This window comes from Taudactylus pleione, unplaced genomic scaffold (assembly GCF_031769625.1).
Source record: "Taudactylus pleione unplaced genomic scaffold, aTauple2 ptg000397bl, whole genome shotgun sequence".
In the NCBI taxonomy this organism is placed as follows: domain Eukaryota; kingdom Metazoa; phylum Chordata; class Amphibia; order Anura; family Myobatrachidae; genus Taudactylus; species Taudactylus pleione.
The window spans coordinates 143,814-160,352 of NW_028284799.1; the positions used below are offsets into that span (position 1 = coordinate 143,814).

Below are 16,539 nucleotides of genomic sequence, written 5' to 3' on the forward strand. Positions count from 1 at the left end.
GAGCGAGCATAGACGTCTGAGCTGACTGCCTATGCTGTACAGCTCATCTTGTGCAGCAAAGCTGCCTGAAAATAAACTTCAGGGGCTGTTAACAGGCTCCCTCTGAATATGGTGATCCAACTCCGAGCCGGGCACCTACGAAACGGAGATGCCTTGGCTCGGGGGCGGGGTAGGAGAGGGACCCCAGTGCATCCTGGGAGGCTGAAAACTTTAACTCTGAGGTGCCCGATGTCTGCCGCCATCGCCTAAACCACAAGGTATCCTGTGGATACCCTATGAACCCTGAAGTAGAAATATCGTTATCGTTCAAATCGACCAGTTTCTGGCCCCTTCAAACGCTCAAATGATGGTCGATATCAACCATCGCCCTATAGGGACCCGTGATCGTTAATCGCGGGTCGCTATAGACGATGGGGGGTTGATGCATGTGCTGGATGTTCGATATCAAACATCCAGCACATGCAGGACGATCAGATAATGATCGTTAGCTGATCGTCTCCAAGTCTGCCCGTGTGTACCCTCCATAACACATCCTATTGGTTGATAATGGTTACAGCACAATTGTGCACATGGCACTGTTATATATTAAATCCTGCATGTGTGTTTTTAAGTCTCTGCATCTCTGTCCTATATTCCCTTTCTGTTGTAGACAAATTGTTGCTCTATACCTCTTTGGTACCAGAATTTACAGTCAAATCTAGCATCGGTCGCTGGTTAATAACATGTTGACAGAACTTTTACGGGTAGGGGAAAGATCGGGAGAAGGAAATTGCTATCCAATAATGTAAACTTTGCTCTCTCTTTTTTTAACAATTAATGCAGTAAAGAAAGAATAAATAGATTTATTTAAAAAATATATTATTCATTTTAAACATTTCATGTTTTATATCATTAAAGCTTCGGAAATGCAGCCTGTTCTTTTAATCATACACAGTGTACTGAATGTAGATGTTAAATATTTATAAACTGGCATAGCTAGAAATGATTTGCTCAAGAACTGTAAAACTCTGCAGGAATTGTTCTTCGTCAATGCCATATTTTGTGTATTGATGAACATATGCTCTGTAGAAAAAACAACAACAAAAGAAACCATTAATAGTCAGGAAATGTCTATTACTGAGTGTTCTCATTCTAGCCATATTTTCCATTTCTTTGCAAATGGTGCAGTGCATCACATGGTATCTCCTCCTTTACGTATGTACGTAACCACAACGTGCCTTCAATTGTCTACTCACTCACTCTCGTCTTGGAGACACCGGCGTAAAATATGAGATATGGTAAGAACTTCCCCTTGTTATCTCTATTTCTACGAAGTCCATAGGGTTCCACAGGATACCTTGGGGTATAGGCGATGGCGGCAGACATCTGGCACCTCAGAGTTAAAGTTTTCAGCCTCCCAGGATGCACCGGGGTCCCTCTCGTATACCCCTCCCCCTAGCCAAGGCATCTCAGTTACGCAACAAGCCATAGGCCGGAGGAGAAGAAAGTTCTAGAACACACAAGAATCACATTCTCACCAGAAGGAGATAAAAAAAAAAAAGGTGACCAGATCAAAGCACATCTGCAGTACAGGTGAGACAGGGCGGGAGTCATGTGGTACCCTATGGATTTTATAGAAATAGAGATAACAAGGGTTCTTATCATATCTCATATTTTCTACTTCAGGGTCCATAGGGTATCCACAGGATACCTTGGGAATGTCCCAAAGCAGTATCCTTTAAGGGTGGGGAGCTCCTGTGCTGAAAGGAGAATCCGCAGCCTGAAGGAAGCATCCTGAGAGGCGAAGGTATCAAATGCATAATACCTCACAAAAGGTATGGACAGAAGACCACGTGGCTGCCTTGCAAAGATGAACAGCAGAGGCACCACGGTGAGCTGCCCACAAAGGATCCACAGACCGGGTAGAATGAGCCCTAACAGAGGACAGTACAGGAAGGCCCTCCTGAGTGTAAGCCTCAGAAATCGCCATGCGAATCCATCCTGCCAAAGTTTGCTTAGTGGCAGGCCAACCCTTCTTACGGAAACCATAGAGGACAAACAAAGAGTCCGACATCCGAAAAGAATTGGTACTGTCAACATAAATCCTGAGAGCACATCCAAGGAGGCCTCACCAGCCGAGAGGTCTGGGGAATTAAAGGCCGGCACTATAATTTCCTCATTAATGTGGAAACTAGATACCACCTTAGGTAGGAAACCAGGGAGAGTGCGAAGCACCACCCTATCCCTATGAAAAATTAGAAAGGGAGGGCAACATGAGAGAGATGTCAGTCGCTGGGCACCATAGAGTTAAGCTTTTCAGCCTCCCAGGATGCACTAGGGTCCCCCTCCTATACCCCGCCCCCGAGCCAAGGCACCTCAGTTAGTTATCAAGCCATAGGCCGGAGGAGGAGAAGGAAGAGAGAGAAAAAAGATCTGGACACATACAAGAATCACATTCTCACCAGAGGGAGACGGAAAACCGGTGACCAGAGCAAAGCCCATCTGCAGCACAGGTGCGACAGGGCGGGAGTCCTGTGGAACCCTATGGACTTCGTAGAAATAGAGATAACAAGGGTAAGTTCTTACCATATCTCATATTTTCTACTTCAGGGTCCATAGGGTATCCACAGGATACCTTGGGGATGTCCCAAAGCAGTATCCTTTAAGGGTGGGGACGCTCCTGTGCAGAAAGGAGAATCCGCCGCCCGAAGGAAGCATCCTGAGAGGCGAAGGTGTCAAACCTGTAATACCTCACGAAGGTATGGACAGAGGACCACGTAGCAGCCTTGCAGATCTGAACTGCAGAGGCACCACGTCGAGCTGCCCACGAAGGACCCACAGACCTAGTGGAATGAGCCTTCAGAGAAGGAGGAACCGGTAGGCCTTCATGAAGATAAGCTTCAGAAATAGCCATACGGATCCAGGCTGCCAAAGTTTGCTTTGAAGCAGGCCAACCCTTTTTACGGAAGCCATAGAGGACAAACAAAGTGTCCGACTTCCTAAACGAAGAAGTGCGGTCAACATAAGTCCTTAAGGCCCGCACAACATCCAAAGAGGCCTCACCCACGGAAAGGCCAGGTGAGTTAAAGGCCGGAACAACGATTTCCTCGTTAACATGAAACTGGGAAACAACTTTGGGAAGAAACTCGGGCCGAGTGCGGAGCACCGCCCTGTTCCCATGAATAACCAAGAAAGGGGGTCTACAAGAAAGAGCCCCTAAATCAGAAACACGTCTGGCCGAAGCAACAGCCAGAAGGAAAACAGTCTTAGCTGTTAGCCATTTAAGATCCACTGAGCACAGTGGTTCAAACGGCGGTCCTTGGAGAGCCCTCAGGACCACAGCCAAATCCCAAGGCGCCACAGGTGGAACAAAGGGCGGCTGAATGCGAAGAACACCTTGCATAAAGGTGCGTACATCCAGGATTGTAGCAATCCTACGGTGAAACCAGACAGACAGGGCCGAAACCTATACCTTCAAAGAAGCAAGGCGAAGCCCATGATCTAGTCCCGCTTGCAGGAAGGCGAGAACCCAAGACAAACGAAACTCCCGCGGTGCATAACCTCTCGGTCGACACCACTGGAAGAACGTATGCCACACGCGATGGTATATCCTCGCGGAAGATGGTTTCCGAGCTCGCAACATGGTACGCACCACAGAGCTGGAAAACCCCCGGGACCTCAGCATGGCCGTCTCAACAGCCACGCCGTCAAAGACAGCCGAGTCAGGTCCGGGTGAAGACAAGGACCCTGAGACAGAAGGTCCGGTCGTAGCGGCAACCGCAGAGGACTGTCCACGGACAGACCCTGAAGGTCTGAGAACCAGTGCCGTCTGGGCCACGCGGGAGCTATCAACAGGAGCGTCCCTCCTTCCTGTTTGAATTTCCGGATTACCCGTGGAAGAAGGGAGACCGGAGGGAACAGGTATGCGAACCGGAACGTCCACCGGACGGACAGAGCATCCACCAGAGACGCCCCTCCGTCTCTTGTGCGAGACCCGTACACTGGCAACTTGTTGTTGTGCCGGGACGCCATGAGGTCGATCTCTGGAAGATCCCACCTGTCCACCAACAGTTGAAAAATGTCCGGGTGTAGGGACCATTCCCCCGGATGAACGTCCTGGTGACTTAGAAAGTCCGCCTCCCAATTTAGCACTCCCGGGATGAAGACCGCTGATATGGCCGGAAGATTGCGCTCCGCCCAAACCAGGATCCGAGACACCTCTACGAGAGCCGCCCGACTTCGGGTTCCTCCTTGCCTGTTTATGTAGGCCACGGTGGTAGCGTTGTCCGACTGGACCTGCACCGGGTGACCCTGGAGAAACCGATGTGCCTGCTGGAGAGCATTGAAGACCGCCCGGAGTTCCAAGATATTTATTGGAAGCTGCGCTTCTGTCGGCGTCCACCTGCCCTGGAACAAGTGTGGACCCGAAACTGCTCCCCAGCCCCGAAGACTGGCGTCCGTTGTCAACAGGACCCAATTTGGAACCCAGAACGGACGTCCCCTGTTGAGGTGGGCCGTCTGTAACCACCAAGCAAGGGACAGGCGAACCTCCGGGGTGATCACAATCGTCTGGGACTTCAGAGACTGAGGCAGCCCGTTCCATTTGGACAGGATCAGGTGCTGCAGAGGTCTGGAGTGAAACTGGGCGTATTCCACCATGTCGAACACCGACACCATGGAGCCCAGTAACCTCATCGCCGAGTGTAGGGACACCCGGCGGCTGTGCAGACAACTGCGCACCCTTGACTGTAAAGCAGAGATCTTGTCCTCCGTCACGAAGATCCTTTGCTGTCCCGAGTCCAATAAGACTCCAAGATGCAGAATCCTCCGAGACGGGATTAGAGTGGACTTCTGCCAATTGATTAACCAGCCGTGCCTTTGCAGCAGTGCAATGGTCAGGTCCAAGTGGCGTAACAGGAGCTCTGGAGATCCCGCCACCAATAACAGGTCGTCCAAGTACGGCAACATGCGGACTCCCTGCAGCCGCAGAGAAGCCGCCATTACCGCCATCACCTTGGTGAAAACACGTGGTGCTGTCGCCAGGCCAAAAGGTAACGCCTGAAACTGAAAGGGGTCGCTGCGGATTGCAAACCTGAGGAACTGTTGATGGCGCAAAAGAATAGGGACATGCAGGTAAGCGTCCTGTATGTCCAATGACACCATGTAGTCCCCAGGTTCCAGCGCCAGAATGATGGACCGTAGGGTCTCCATCCGAAACTTCGGAACCCGCAAAGACTTGTTGAGTGCTTTGAGGTTGAGAATCGGACGATACGACCCATTGGGTTTCTGTACCAAAAAAAGATTTGAATAGAAACCCTGGCCCCTCTGGGAGAATGGAACAGGCTCTATAACTCCAGACTGGAGCATAGTGTGCAATACCTTCCGCAGCTCCGTAGCCTTGTTCCGGTCTGATGGTAGACCCGTGGTGAAGAATCGAGCCGGGGGTCTGTGCCGGAAGGAGAGGGCGTACCCGTGGGAGACCACCTCCAGAACCCAAGTGTCTGTCGTAGTGGCCGACCAACACTGGGCGAACTGCAGCAGGCGGCCTCCCACCCTGGGATCCCCCAAAGGGAGGCCCGGACCGTCAGGCCGCAGGCTTGTCATCTGGCTTGGGGGCCGGACGTCTGGTACTCCATGCCTGCTTCCGGGGCTTGGCCGATTTCTTAGGGCCAGCCTGTCGAGGAAACGACTGTGGTTTGGGCCTGCCCTGGGCCCTAGATGACCGAAAGGACGATGGTCCAGAACCAGAAGGAGCAGCGGCCGACGGGAGACAAGCCGATTTGGCTGCCGCCAGCGTGGCCACAATCTTATCCAGATCCGGACCGAAGAGAACTTCTCCGGTAAACGGCAACGCCTCCAGACCCTTTTTGGAATCTGCGTCCGCCTTCCAGGATCGCAGCCACAAGGTGCGACGAGCAGCCACCGCTGCTGTAGAAATTCTAGACACCAGAGTACTAATGTCTAGGGCCGCCTCGTTGATATAAGTGGCCTAATCACGGAGATTACCAATCAACTCCGCCTGTTCGGCCGGACAGTCGGAATCAAAAGAAGCCTCTAATGAATCCGCCCAGCGCTCCATCGCTCTGGCAACCCAGCAAATGGCCATAGCCGGCCGTGCTGCCCCCCCCCCCGCAAGGGAATAAGCGGACTTCAGGCAGATCTCCACCTTGTGGTCCGTAGCATCCTTAAGGGAGGACATAGATGGCATCGGCAATGTGGCACTACGGACAAGACGGGTCACGTGAGAATCCACCTGTGGAGGGGATTCCCACTTTGCAAAATAATTATCCGCGAATGGATAAGCCACCGCCAGGCGTCTCTGCGGCTGGTATCTTTTGCCAGGCTGTTTCCACGCCTCCTCTAAATGGTCCACCAACTGACCCGAAAGAGGAAAGACTGTGGCATCGCCCTTCACATCTTTGAAAAAGGCATACTTAGATTTAGCCGCTGGGGGAACTTCGTCCTCAATCACCAAGGCTGTGCGGACCGCCCGAATAAGTCCAGGAATATATACTTTGGACTTAGCATCAGCGTCCTTAGTATGGAGAGGTTCCTGATCGTAAGGATCCAGAATCTCCCCATCATCAGACGTCCCCTCGTCATCCTCATAAGGAGCCGACAGAGACGCCACCGGCCGTTTATGCGGCCGCATCACAGACTCCCCTTGCAACACATCCGACAAGTGCTGTACGGAACTCGTCAGGGAGTTAACCCACGCTGGCTCCTGAGAAACCGGGAGCGGGGAAATAGGGAGACTGTGGGGTACCACCAATTGTCGTGGGAAACCCTGCATGGGTGACGACACCACTGACTGCTGGGACAAACCCATAAGTGTAAACGCGGGCTGCGGAGCTAACTGGCCCACTAAGGCTGTAAGCGCCTGAGCGAAACAAGCCCAGGGCGGCTCCTGTACCGGTGCTGTAACCGTAAGAGGCCGCGCCATGGACAAACACTGCCGGCAAAGGCCCTCCGCGCTACCCTCCCCCTCCGCTAACGGTACTTTACACGTAGTACACTGTAGCCGAAGGGCAAAATCACTTTCAGACATGATGGCACCGCGTATGTGACCTCTCTCACCAATTATATATTAAATAGGCGAGAGACCGCCCTGCAGCACCGCACCGCAAGGGCTTAGCAGAAAGAACAGGGACAGTAATAAAGCTGACAGTTTAGAGAAAAGTTACAGGCAGCAGCGCTAGCACAGTCACATACAATGCAAAGAAAATCAATTCCTGCACTAACAGCGCTGATCACTCAACTACGCAGACCCAGGGCCTGGTAGGACACAGCGCTGCATACACAGACCTGACCACAGCGGAGGAGAGGTATGCGGGGGGACCCAGACCACGATGCTTCCTTCCAGGCTTCCAGCAGCGTTCACCATGCGTTCAGGAGAAGATGGCCGCCGAGGAGCAGAGAGGAGGCTGGCCTGGGGGAGGAGCGCTGCCACAGGACCAGTCGGCAGCGTGCAGAGAGGGCTGTGTGCAGCGGGGGAGGCGCCGGCTGTGAGACAGTGAAGGCGCGCTCCCCTGGCATGCATTTAACCCCTGGGACGCCGCAGCGCTACCGCTCTGCTGCGGTCCGCTGTCCCAGGGGGTAGTGGAAAGTGCAGGTTGGTCGTCTGGCTCCACGCTGCAGCCAGTCCCCAGGGAGCCCCCTGCCTGGGGACTTAGGACCATGTGACCAACGGGGACCCACCGCAGGACCCCGCTGCATACCTTTGTCCCCCTTGGATCCGGCCATGGTCCGGAACATCTGGGGTCACCGCTAGCTGTGACCCCAGATGCTCACCAGCATCCCCGGATCGGTACCGGCGTTCTGGTACCGGCGGGGGTGTAGGGAAGACAGCATGGACGTCAGGACTGACTGTCCATGCTGTACATCCAGATGTGCAGCCACAGCTGCATAGAAGAAAGCTTCAGGGGCTCTTCTAGCCCCCACTCCGGCAGGTGCACCCGACTCCGGCCGGGCACCAAACTAAACTGAGGTGCCTTGGCTCGGGGGCGGGGTATAGGAGGGGGACCCTAGTGCATCCTGGGAGGCTGAAAAGCTTAACTCTATGGTGCCCAGCGACTGACGTCACACCTATACCCCAAGGTATCCTGTGGATACCCTATGGACCCTGAAGTAGAAAAGGTGATTATGCCTACATTTGTGGGTATATGAATATTAAAATTTGTAGGGTGGAAACAGTAAATATGTCACCTCAGAGTCCAACTTGCTTCTCTTAGGGCCTGATACAGAGATGGTTGGTAATGTAGCCACTCTTACAGTAGTGGTTATGGGAATATACAAATGCTAATCTCATCCTTCCCTTTGTGTTCCACAGTGCGATGGAGTGTACGAGCGGTGAGACCCCCACACTCCAACAACAACGCTACATCAGTTACATTTGCAGTAACCTAGGGTCTAGTCTAGCTACTCTCCTCAATCCAACTAAACATGGCCTCTGAAGCATTGTATTTGCAATTTGGAAAGCAGCAGTGTTCCAAGACACGCCCGTGACACTCTCCTAAGGCGCCCGTGAAATGGCCCCTTTTTGCGAGCACTTTAGGTCACCTCCCAGTCTCTGCCCTGAAACGCCCAGGAATCACAAACCCCTTCTCAAGTGTTAGTGATGCCATACCCAATTGCGCACAGCACAGGGCACGCTGGTTTGCGTGACATAGTAAGGGATTTCTAGACTTTTTGTGCATGCACACTAGCAAAACATTGCTCAATTGTGGGGACATCAGTATATAATCCATCTCTGAATCAGGCCCTTAGTAACATTATTTTCAGTAACTTAGGGCCTGATTCTGAGGTCAGTGTAAAGCAAAAAAGAACAAGTAACTGTGCACCTTGGTAAAATGCACTGCATGTGGGGCAAATTTAAAATGTACAGAGAGATTTAGATGTGAGAGGGGAGTGTCCAAGCTCAAATTTAAATTGCAGTTTAAAAATAAAGCTGTCCAACATTTGTGGGCTACATGCAAAAGCAACCAGTATGTATCCTGCATGCAAAACAATAAATGTATTTGCTCCCCTTGCAGTGCAACATGTTTTGTCCAGGTACTCAGTTACTTGCTCTTTTTTAGTTTACTTCCACCACAGACCCAGGCCCTTAACCGTTTATATTTTTGTTTTAGCCTTTTTATGCTAAATAAACCATGATGGTGAGAGAATTTAGGGAATGTCTTTATTATGTGTCACTTTGATTGTATAAAGGCTACTATTATACTGGTCAAAGTGAACCAATGTGGATGTCCCCAACAGCATAAGTTAGAGTACATAACCCTGTACAGCAGGGATTCCCACCCACGGTCCTCAAGGCACACTAACAGTCCAGGTTTTAAGGATAGCCATACTTGAGCACAGGTGACTTAATTAGTACCCAAGTTATTTTTATTTAACTGCCTGTGCTCAAGCATGGATATCACTAAAACCAGAACTGTTAGTGTGCCTTGAGGACCGAGGCTGGGAATCACTGCTGATGCTAGATCAAAACTTCTGTGCAAAACCTACTCCATACTTAGCTAGGCATGTCCACGGTCACAAATGGGCCTTAATGTGTTAAATCATGTTTAAAAACAAAATGTACCGCATCACTCATTTTATTGCCTTCATTTTCTTGTGTACAGTATATAATTAGATATTATTTGTTATTACTCTGCATGGGTTTTACATATTTTTTTTTTGTTCCAATTTATTTTAACATTTTTGAGATCCGCAGAACTGATTTAAATACTGAATGGTGGCTGCCCAAAGGTATCCTGTCTATCATTAGAAGCAACGAAAAAACTAATATATACTAAATTACAGTGAAAGTGACGTTACCCATACCATCTCCCTCGTGTTGAGCAGTGGCTCTCAGTGACTGTACAAGTAGGCAATCAGTGATCATGTTTCTGTATATAACAATCAAAGAACACCAGCAATGTTTAACTTTATTTCCATTGTGTGTTTTATAGATTTATTATTTATGTTGTTGCCTCATGCTGTAATTAGACCTTTCATGAACTGGCTAATTTCAGCATGAGGCTATAAATTATTATAAGGGAACAGTCGTGCCCTTATATTAAGGCTGCATCTAAAAAACTGCAATTCTCCCATAGAGAATTCTGGAGGGGGGGGGGGGCATGGTGTTTAAGGGGCTACACCTCAAAAGCTATTGGAGGTACCGAGCTGAAATTTGGCACGGACGGGTAGAACTGTCGCTCGGTGCTACATACCAAATGTCAGGGCATAAACATAAAAAAATTAGGATTTGGGAGTAATCTAAACCTCCAACTGTCACTTTTTCCTGACATTCTCAATTAGGACCACTTTTCTGCTGTTCTCTATGAGAGTATTTTGGGAAGGCATAACTCAGGGTAGGGGGCGAATTTAGACTTGGGGTTTTATTAGGTAGCTATTGTGCCAGGGTACATTCTTTTGGGGTTCAGGTAAATTAGAAAGTTAAAGTTTTTAAACTATTACCTCAAGAATGCACCATTGAATAGATAGCAAATTTCAACTTATTGCGCAGCCGCAGTGGGAGCCTGCCTCCACCACTGACTGTGGCTTCAGTTGGGTGCACAAAGATAGCCGTCGTTTGCGGGCTTTAACGGTGGTGAGCTCGGGGGCAATGAAACAGCCATTAGCTGCAGCGGGACCCGGGGGAAAGGTGCGGAGGGTAGAGGGCGTTAGCTGCAGCCAGAACCCGAGGATGGTAGCGGGCCTTAGTGGTAGCGGTGCGGGCGGCAGTTCGGTTGGAGGTGGGGCAGGCGTTAGGACCCGGGGGAGGTAGCAGCACACAGATGCAAGCTCAGATCTGGAAGATCCGTGAAACCTGCTTCTGTGTTTAAATAAAAAAAAAAAAATGCAGTTGCCCCACCCCCCAAAAAATAACCAGCACCGGGCTTTGGAGACTCAGTGCTGGTTGTGCTAAATACAGGGGACAAATGACGTAGGGGTCCCCTGTATTAATCACAACCAGCTCTAGGCTTTTCAGAACCAGTCCTGGTTGCCAAAATATGGGGGACCCCTGTATTTCTGGAAATACACGGGGAAAAAATGCGTAGGGTCCCCCTGTATTTACCAGAACCAGCACCAGACTCTTTCTAGCAGGGGGGGGGGGGGTGATGCCACAGCCAGGGGAACCCTTTCACTGGGCCCCCCCAGCCGAAGCATCACCCCTGACCGCTAGCCAGCCCAGATCGGGGATCCCTGGGGAGCTGCAGACCCCCCCCAGTAAAGGGGTCCCCCCCTCTCCAGGGCACCCCAGGCTATCCCCGCCCCCTCGAGCGGTGGGTGTCGGGTTGATTGTGTAAAGTTTGGTGCAAGTAAAGAGTTAAAATATTGGCTTCTGCTGTGGAACTACAGTTCCCAGCAAGCCTCCCCTGCATGCTGGTACTTGGAGAACCACAAGTATCAGCATGCAGGGCATTATGGGCCTGCTCGTACCTGTAGTTCCACAGCAAAAGCAATATTAACAAACTACAGAACACACACCGTAGAAAAGTTACATTTTATTAAAACATACATGCACACACACACACACACTCTATCTCACATACTCACCTAGTATCCCTGTAGCCAATCTGTCCTCTTCTCCAAGTAGATAATCTTATGGATTACCTGTAATAAAAATTCCGTACTCACCTCCCTCCTATGCGTGGAGCTGTTCTCTTCAGGCAAACCAGGGTCTTGGCAAAAAAAAATTAAAAATACCCGGGACCCTCGTACATTAGTAGTACCCTCTAAGGACACTACTACCCGAATGACAGCTTCGCCAGGGATTTCAGTTTAGAAATCCCTGTGCGGAGCGCTCATTGACTGAGAGAGGCGAGCCTTCCGCCTCTCAGCCAATGAGCTGTTCTCACCATTGACTTCAATGGTGAGAACCGAGCGTGCCTTTTTCAAAAATGGCACCTCAGCGCCATTTTTGAAATTCAAAGATGGCCACCGCGAGCCAATCACGGCCCGCGACGTCATCGCCCCGCCCATTCAGCTGGCTTATATACAGCCAGTGAGAGGCGCCGTTCACTCAGTCCGTCAGCCAGGGAGCTGGAGAGAAGACCAGCTGAAGCAAGAAGACACCGCGGAAGCCCTGGATGGGTGGCGGACTTACAAAAAGAGCTTAAAGGCCGCTGCCCTCCAGGTGAAGACGCCGTAGAAGTCCTGGGGGAAGTGGCAGCCATGTAAAAGAGCTTAAAGGCTGCCGCCTTTACGGTGACGCTGAGGCAAAATATAATACTTAAAAAAAATTGTGTCCTTTTTTTTACATTTTAATATTCTTTTTGCAGGGGTAATATAGGTACCAGCAGGCCCTTAAAGCCCTGCCTGCTGGTACTTGTGGTTCTCCAAGTGCCAGTATGCAGGGATGTCTGCCTGCTGGGACCTGTAGTACTACTGCAAAGACAATATTTATATTTTCATATGCACCACACAACACAATCAACCCAGCAGCCACCGCCCAGGGGTGCTGGGGATAGCCCCGGGCTATCAGCCTGGGGTGCCCTGGAGAGGGGGACCCCTTTATTGGATCCCCGGCCTGGGCTGACTAGCAGTCAGGGGTGATGCTTTGGCTGGGGGGCCCGGTGAAAGGGTCCCCCTGGCTGTGGCATCACCCCCCCCTGCCGCTAGAAAGGGTCCGATGCTGGTTCTGGTAAATACAGGGGGACCCTACGCATTTTTTCCCCCCTGTATTTTCAGAACCAGGGCCGGCTCAGAGCCCAGTGCTGGTTGCGCTAAATACGGGGGACCCCTACATCATTTGTCCGCCGTATTTTGGCAACCAGGGATGGTTCTGACTAGCCCAATGCTGGTTGTGCTTAAGTACAGGGGACCTCTACGTCATTTTTCCCCCTGTATTTAAACACAACCAGGACTGGCTGTTATAAGCCCAGAGCTGGTTGTGCTTTGAGGGAGGGGGACCCCTTTTTTATTTTACACATTCAATTTTTAACATAGATGCGTAGAAGGATCTCACTGCTGCATTCGTGCATCTGTGACTAATTGATTTTATTTTCTCAGGTGAATGCGCACTACCGTAAGGTTTTTTTGTCTATGGAATATATTCTTATGTTCTATAGTACTTACAGACAAGCTTTAAAAACACCACTTATTCCAAACATTGTGATTGAAGAACACTGTACTGCTTGTTCAAGCAATGCTCTTCATATTCCTATAATAAACATCCTTACAATGCTACATATAGTTTTTGCAAACAGACCTAAAACAGCAGCTGCATTCACAGTATATCAGGCCATTTCTCAAACATCTGTACTATAACAGTAGATGGCTATTCAGATGACCATGTGTAAATTATACATACAAGCTGCACTCCCCTTTTGGGGAGCACAGAGCAGGGCTACATGAAGTGGGCGTATATATATTCTTGGCCATGCGTCCAATATTAAAATTTATGGATGTATAGTGTAACTTGCATTCACAAATAAATTAATGTTAATAAGAAGCTTACTTTGAAGCAAACATATTCCATGCTTTTCCAACAATGCTGTCCAATGGTTTCAGCAGGCACTGACTATTGCTCACTAGAGTGGCAGACTTCTCATATTTGCTGAAAGCTCTTGGTGTTTTCCAAATACTAAAGGAATCCTCTGGCGATAACCAGGAAGTATATAATGCTGGATCTCTGAAGCCGTCTGAAATGAGGCGAGATGGAAAGAAAAAGTTTATTACAGAAAGTGTGAACACAAATGAAAAATAAAAATGTTTAATAAATACATCACCCTGCACATTTATAATAACATAGATGATCCAAATAAAAGATATGCTTTTATACACAGTAAGGGCCAAATTAGAGTTGCACACAAACTGGCCGCGATTGCACTCACATGGCGTGCCAGAGAAAAATGTGCATATTCACCTGTATGCTGAGTTGTACGCATCTATGCAATCGTTTATTACAGAAAGTGTGAACACAAATGAAAAAATAAAAATTTAATAAATACATCACCCTGCACATTTATGATAACATAGATGAACCAAATAAAAAAAATATGCTTTTATACAGTAGGGGCCAAATTAGTTGCACACAAACTGGCCGCGATTGCACTCACATGCCGTGCCAGAGAAAAATGTGCATATTCACCTGTATGCCGAGTTGTACGCATCTATGTAAAAGCACCACCACTATACATACACTTGATGTCACAGCCGTCATTATCAGTGCGCACAAGCACCACCCCTACCCATACACTTGGTGTCATAGCCATCATTATCAGTGTGCACGTGCACCACCCCTACCCATACACTTGGTGCCATAGCCATCATTATCAGTGTGCACGTGCACCACCCCTACCCATACACTTGGTGCCATAGCCATCATTATCAGTGCGCACGTGCACCACCTCTATCCATAAACTTGGTGTCATAGCCATCATCAGTGTGCACGTGCACCACCACTATCCATACACTTGGTGCCATAGCCATCATTATCAGTGCGCACAAGCACCACCCCTACCCATACACTTGGTGCCATAGCCATAATTATCAGTGCGCACAAGCACCACCCCTACCCATACACTTGGTGCCATAGCCATCATTATCAGTGTGCACGTGCACCACCCCTACCCATACACTTGGTGCCATAGCCATCATTATCAGTGCGCACGTGCACCACCTCTATCCATAAACTTGGTGTCATAGCCATCATCAGTGTGCACGTGCACCACCACTATCCATACACTTGATGCCATAGCCATCATTATCAGTGCGCACAAGCACCACCCCTACCCATACACTTGGTGCCATAGCCATCATTATCAGTGCGCACGTGCACCACCTCTATCCATAAACTTGGTGTCATAGTCATCAGTGTGCACGTGCACCAGCTCTATTCTTGGTGCAAGAAATTCACCTTAACACAGACATATTTACGCTTAAACACAATTCTTTATAGCCCGTAATTTCGCCAACATGCCCTTGCTTAACGTAGTCTATTTGCCAATGCCCCGTTACTACCCAGTTACGCCCGTTCAGCTGCAAATGGAGACGGGGATGAATTGCATACCACTCAGAATTGTCCATAGATGAATGTGCTCAGCTTTGGAACATAGGCCCTCATTCAGAGCCGTACGCTCTGAGCAGAGCGCACGCTCTGAATGAGGGCCGGTCTCCATGAAAATGGAGCCTCCTGGACGCTCGTATAGCTGTGGGTCACCACCCACAGGCTATACGAACGTGCATTTTGATGGCCGCGATGGTCGTGACCATCGCGACCATCGAAACTGCGAGCCGGAGCCTGCGGTTGAGGTTTTCAACCGCAAGCTCCGGAGTGATTTTGGCTCTATCAGAGCCAAAATCACTCCCACTGACATCACTAGTGATGTCAGTGGGCCGGCTTTTGACGGGAGGCGTTCCCGTGGGAACGCCCCCGTCAGGGAGGCACGCCCCCGGCACGCCTACCAAAGGGGGCGTGCTGTCAATCAACATCGACAGCACGCCCCCTTTGATCAGACACAACGAGCGAAGGACTTTCCTTCGCTCGTCGCATCTGGCGCATGCGCACGACGGAGCTCCCTTCGTCGTGCGCATGCTCAGTCCAGAACATCGACCCACTTGCGAGCGGACAGCCGCTCGCGAGTGGGTCTGAATCAGGCCCATACTCTTAGTTTGGTAAAGCAAAAATCCTTAATTGATGCGTACTAAGTAAGCGTGGACCCACCAACCTAAACAGACCTATGTCATAATGAGACACTGTTTTGTGGTGCAAAATTATTTATAAGGGATATAGTGCATATTTTTAATTGAACTGTTTATTAAATAAGTGGTGAACATGTTCTGCTTTTTCTGCCTGTCTGCAAACCTCAGTGCTTATCTAGTTTGCACTAGAAAGCTCTAATGGAGACGTGCCCTAAGACTGAAAAGGCGTGCACCTGGTAATATACTGGACAATCCATATAGGCGCACTACTGCAAACCAAACCCAATATGCCATGAACATACACTGCACATCATAATAAGTTTTTTTTTGTCAAAGGAAACCATCTAGCTTTTTATCTTGACAGGGAAATTAACAAAAATTAAGATCGTTTACCACTAAAGGTGTAATATTTTACAATAACTGTGTGATTGTATGTATTTATGACTAATAAGCAAAAGATTTGGAAAATCAGGATTAATCTTAATTTGGGCATATAGTGTCCTGAAACCAATGACCCCATCCCCCCGCCCTTGTCCTGACCACAGCCGGTTTAAGGAATAGGCCAGCAACTGTTTTGTTCAGTTCCTGACCCAGCCATCTGTACAAACAGCATTAGAGTGCTATCACATTGCTACATGGAACACTATCCAATTACTTTACATAGTTTTGTGGCCAACGTGGCCTCTTCCCATGAAGTAGCTATAACCATATTGTAGTGTAGAGGTTTTTCAGAATATCTGGGTGCTTGCCTATCCTGAAATGGGGCCAGCTGTTTGCAAACAATACATTTCAGGGTCATTTTTGGGATGTAAAATATATAAATGGTATCCATTTATATATATTGCCAAAAGAAAAGCTTATATGTCTTGAAGAAACAATACAATATTTGCTTGAGGAGGGGTCAATCCTATTAAGTGCGAGCTGCCGTTG

The 16,539-nt window shown here is 49.3% G+C and overlaps 1 protein-coding gene across 4 annotated transcripts in view; it reads right to left on the reverse strand.

The window, feature by feature from the left end:
* Nucleotides 1–229: 229 nt before the first annotated feature.
* TUBD1 (tubulin delta 1) overlaps nt 230–16,539 on the reverse strand; it is a 51,806-nt gene continuing 35,496 nt past the window's right edge. For all 4 annotated transcript variants that reach the window (XM_088446340.1, XM_088446338.1, XM_088446342.1 and 1 more), the window contains exons 8-9: nt 13,424–13,607; nt 230–1,062 (exon numbers count right to left, since the gene is read on the reverse strand). In XM_088446340.1, coding sequence (XP_088302466.1) covers nt 960–1,062; nt 13,424–13,607 — 287 coding nt within the window. In that variant the 3' untranslated portion in view covers nt 230–959. The remainder of the gene's footprint in view (nt 1,063–13,423; nt 13,608–16,539) is intronic.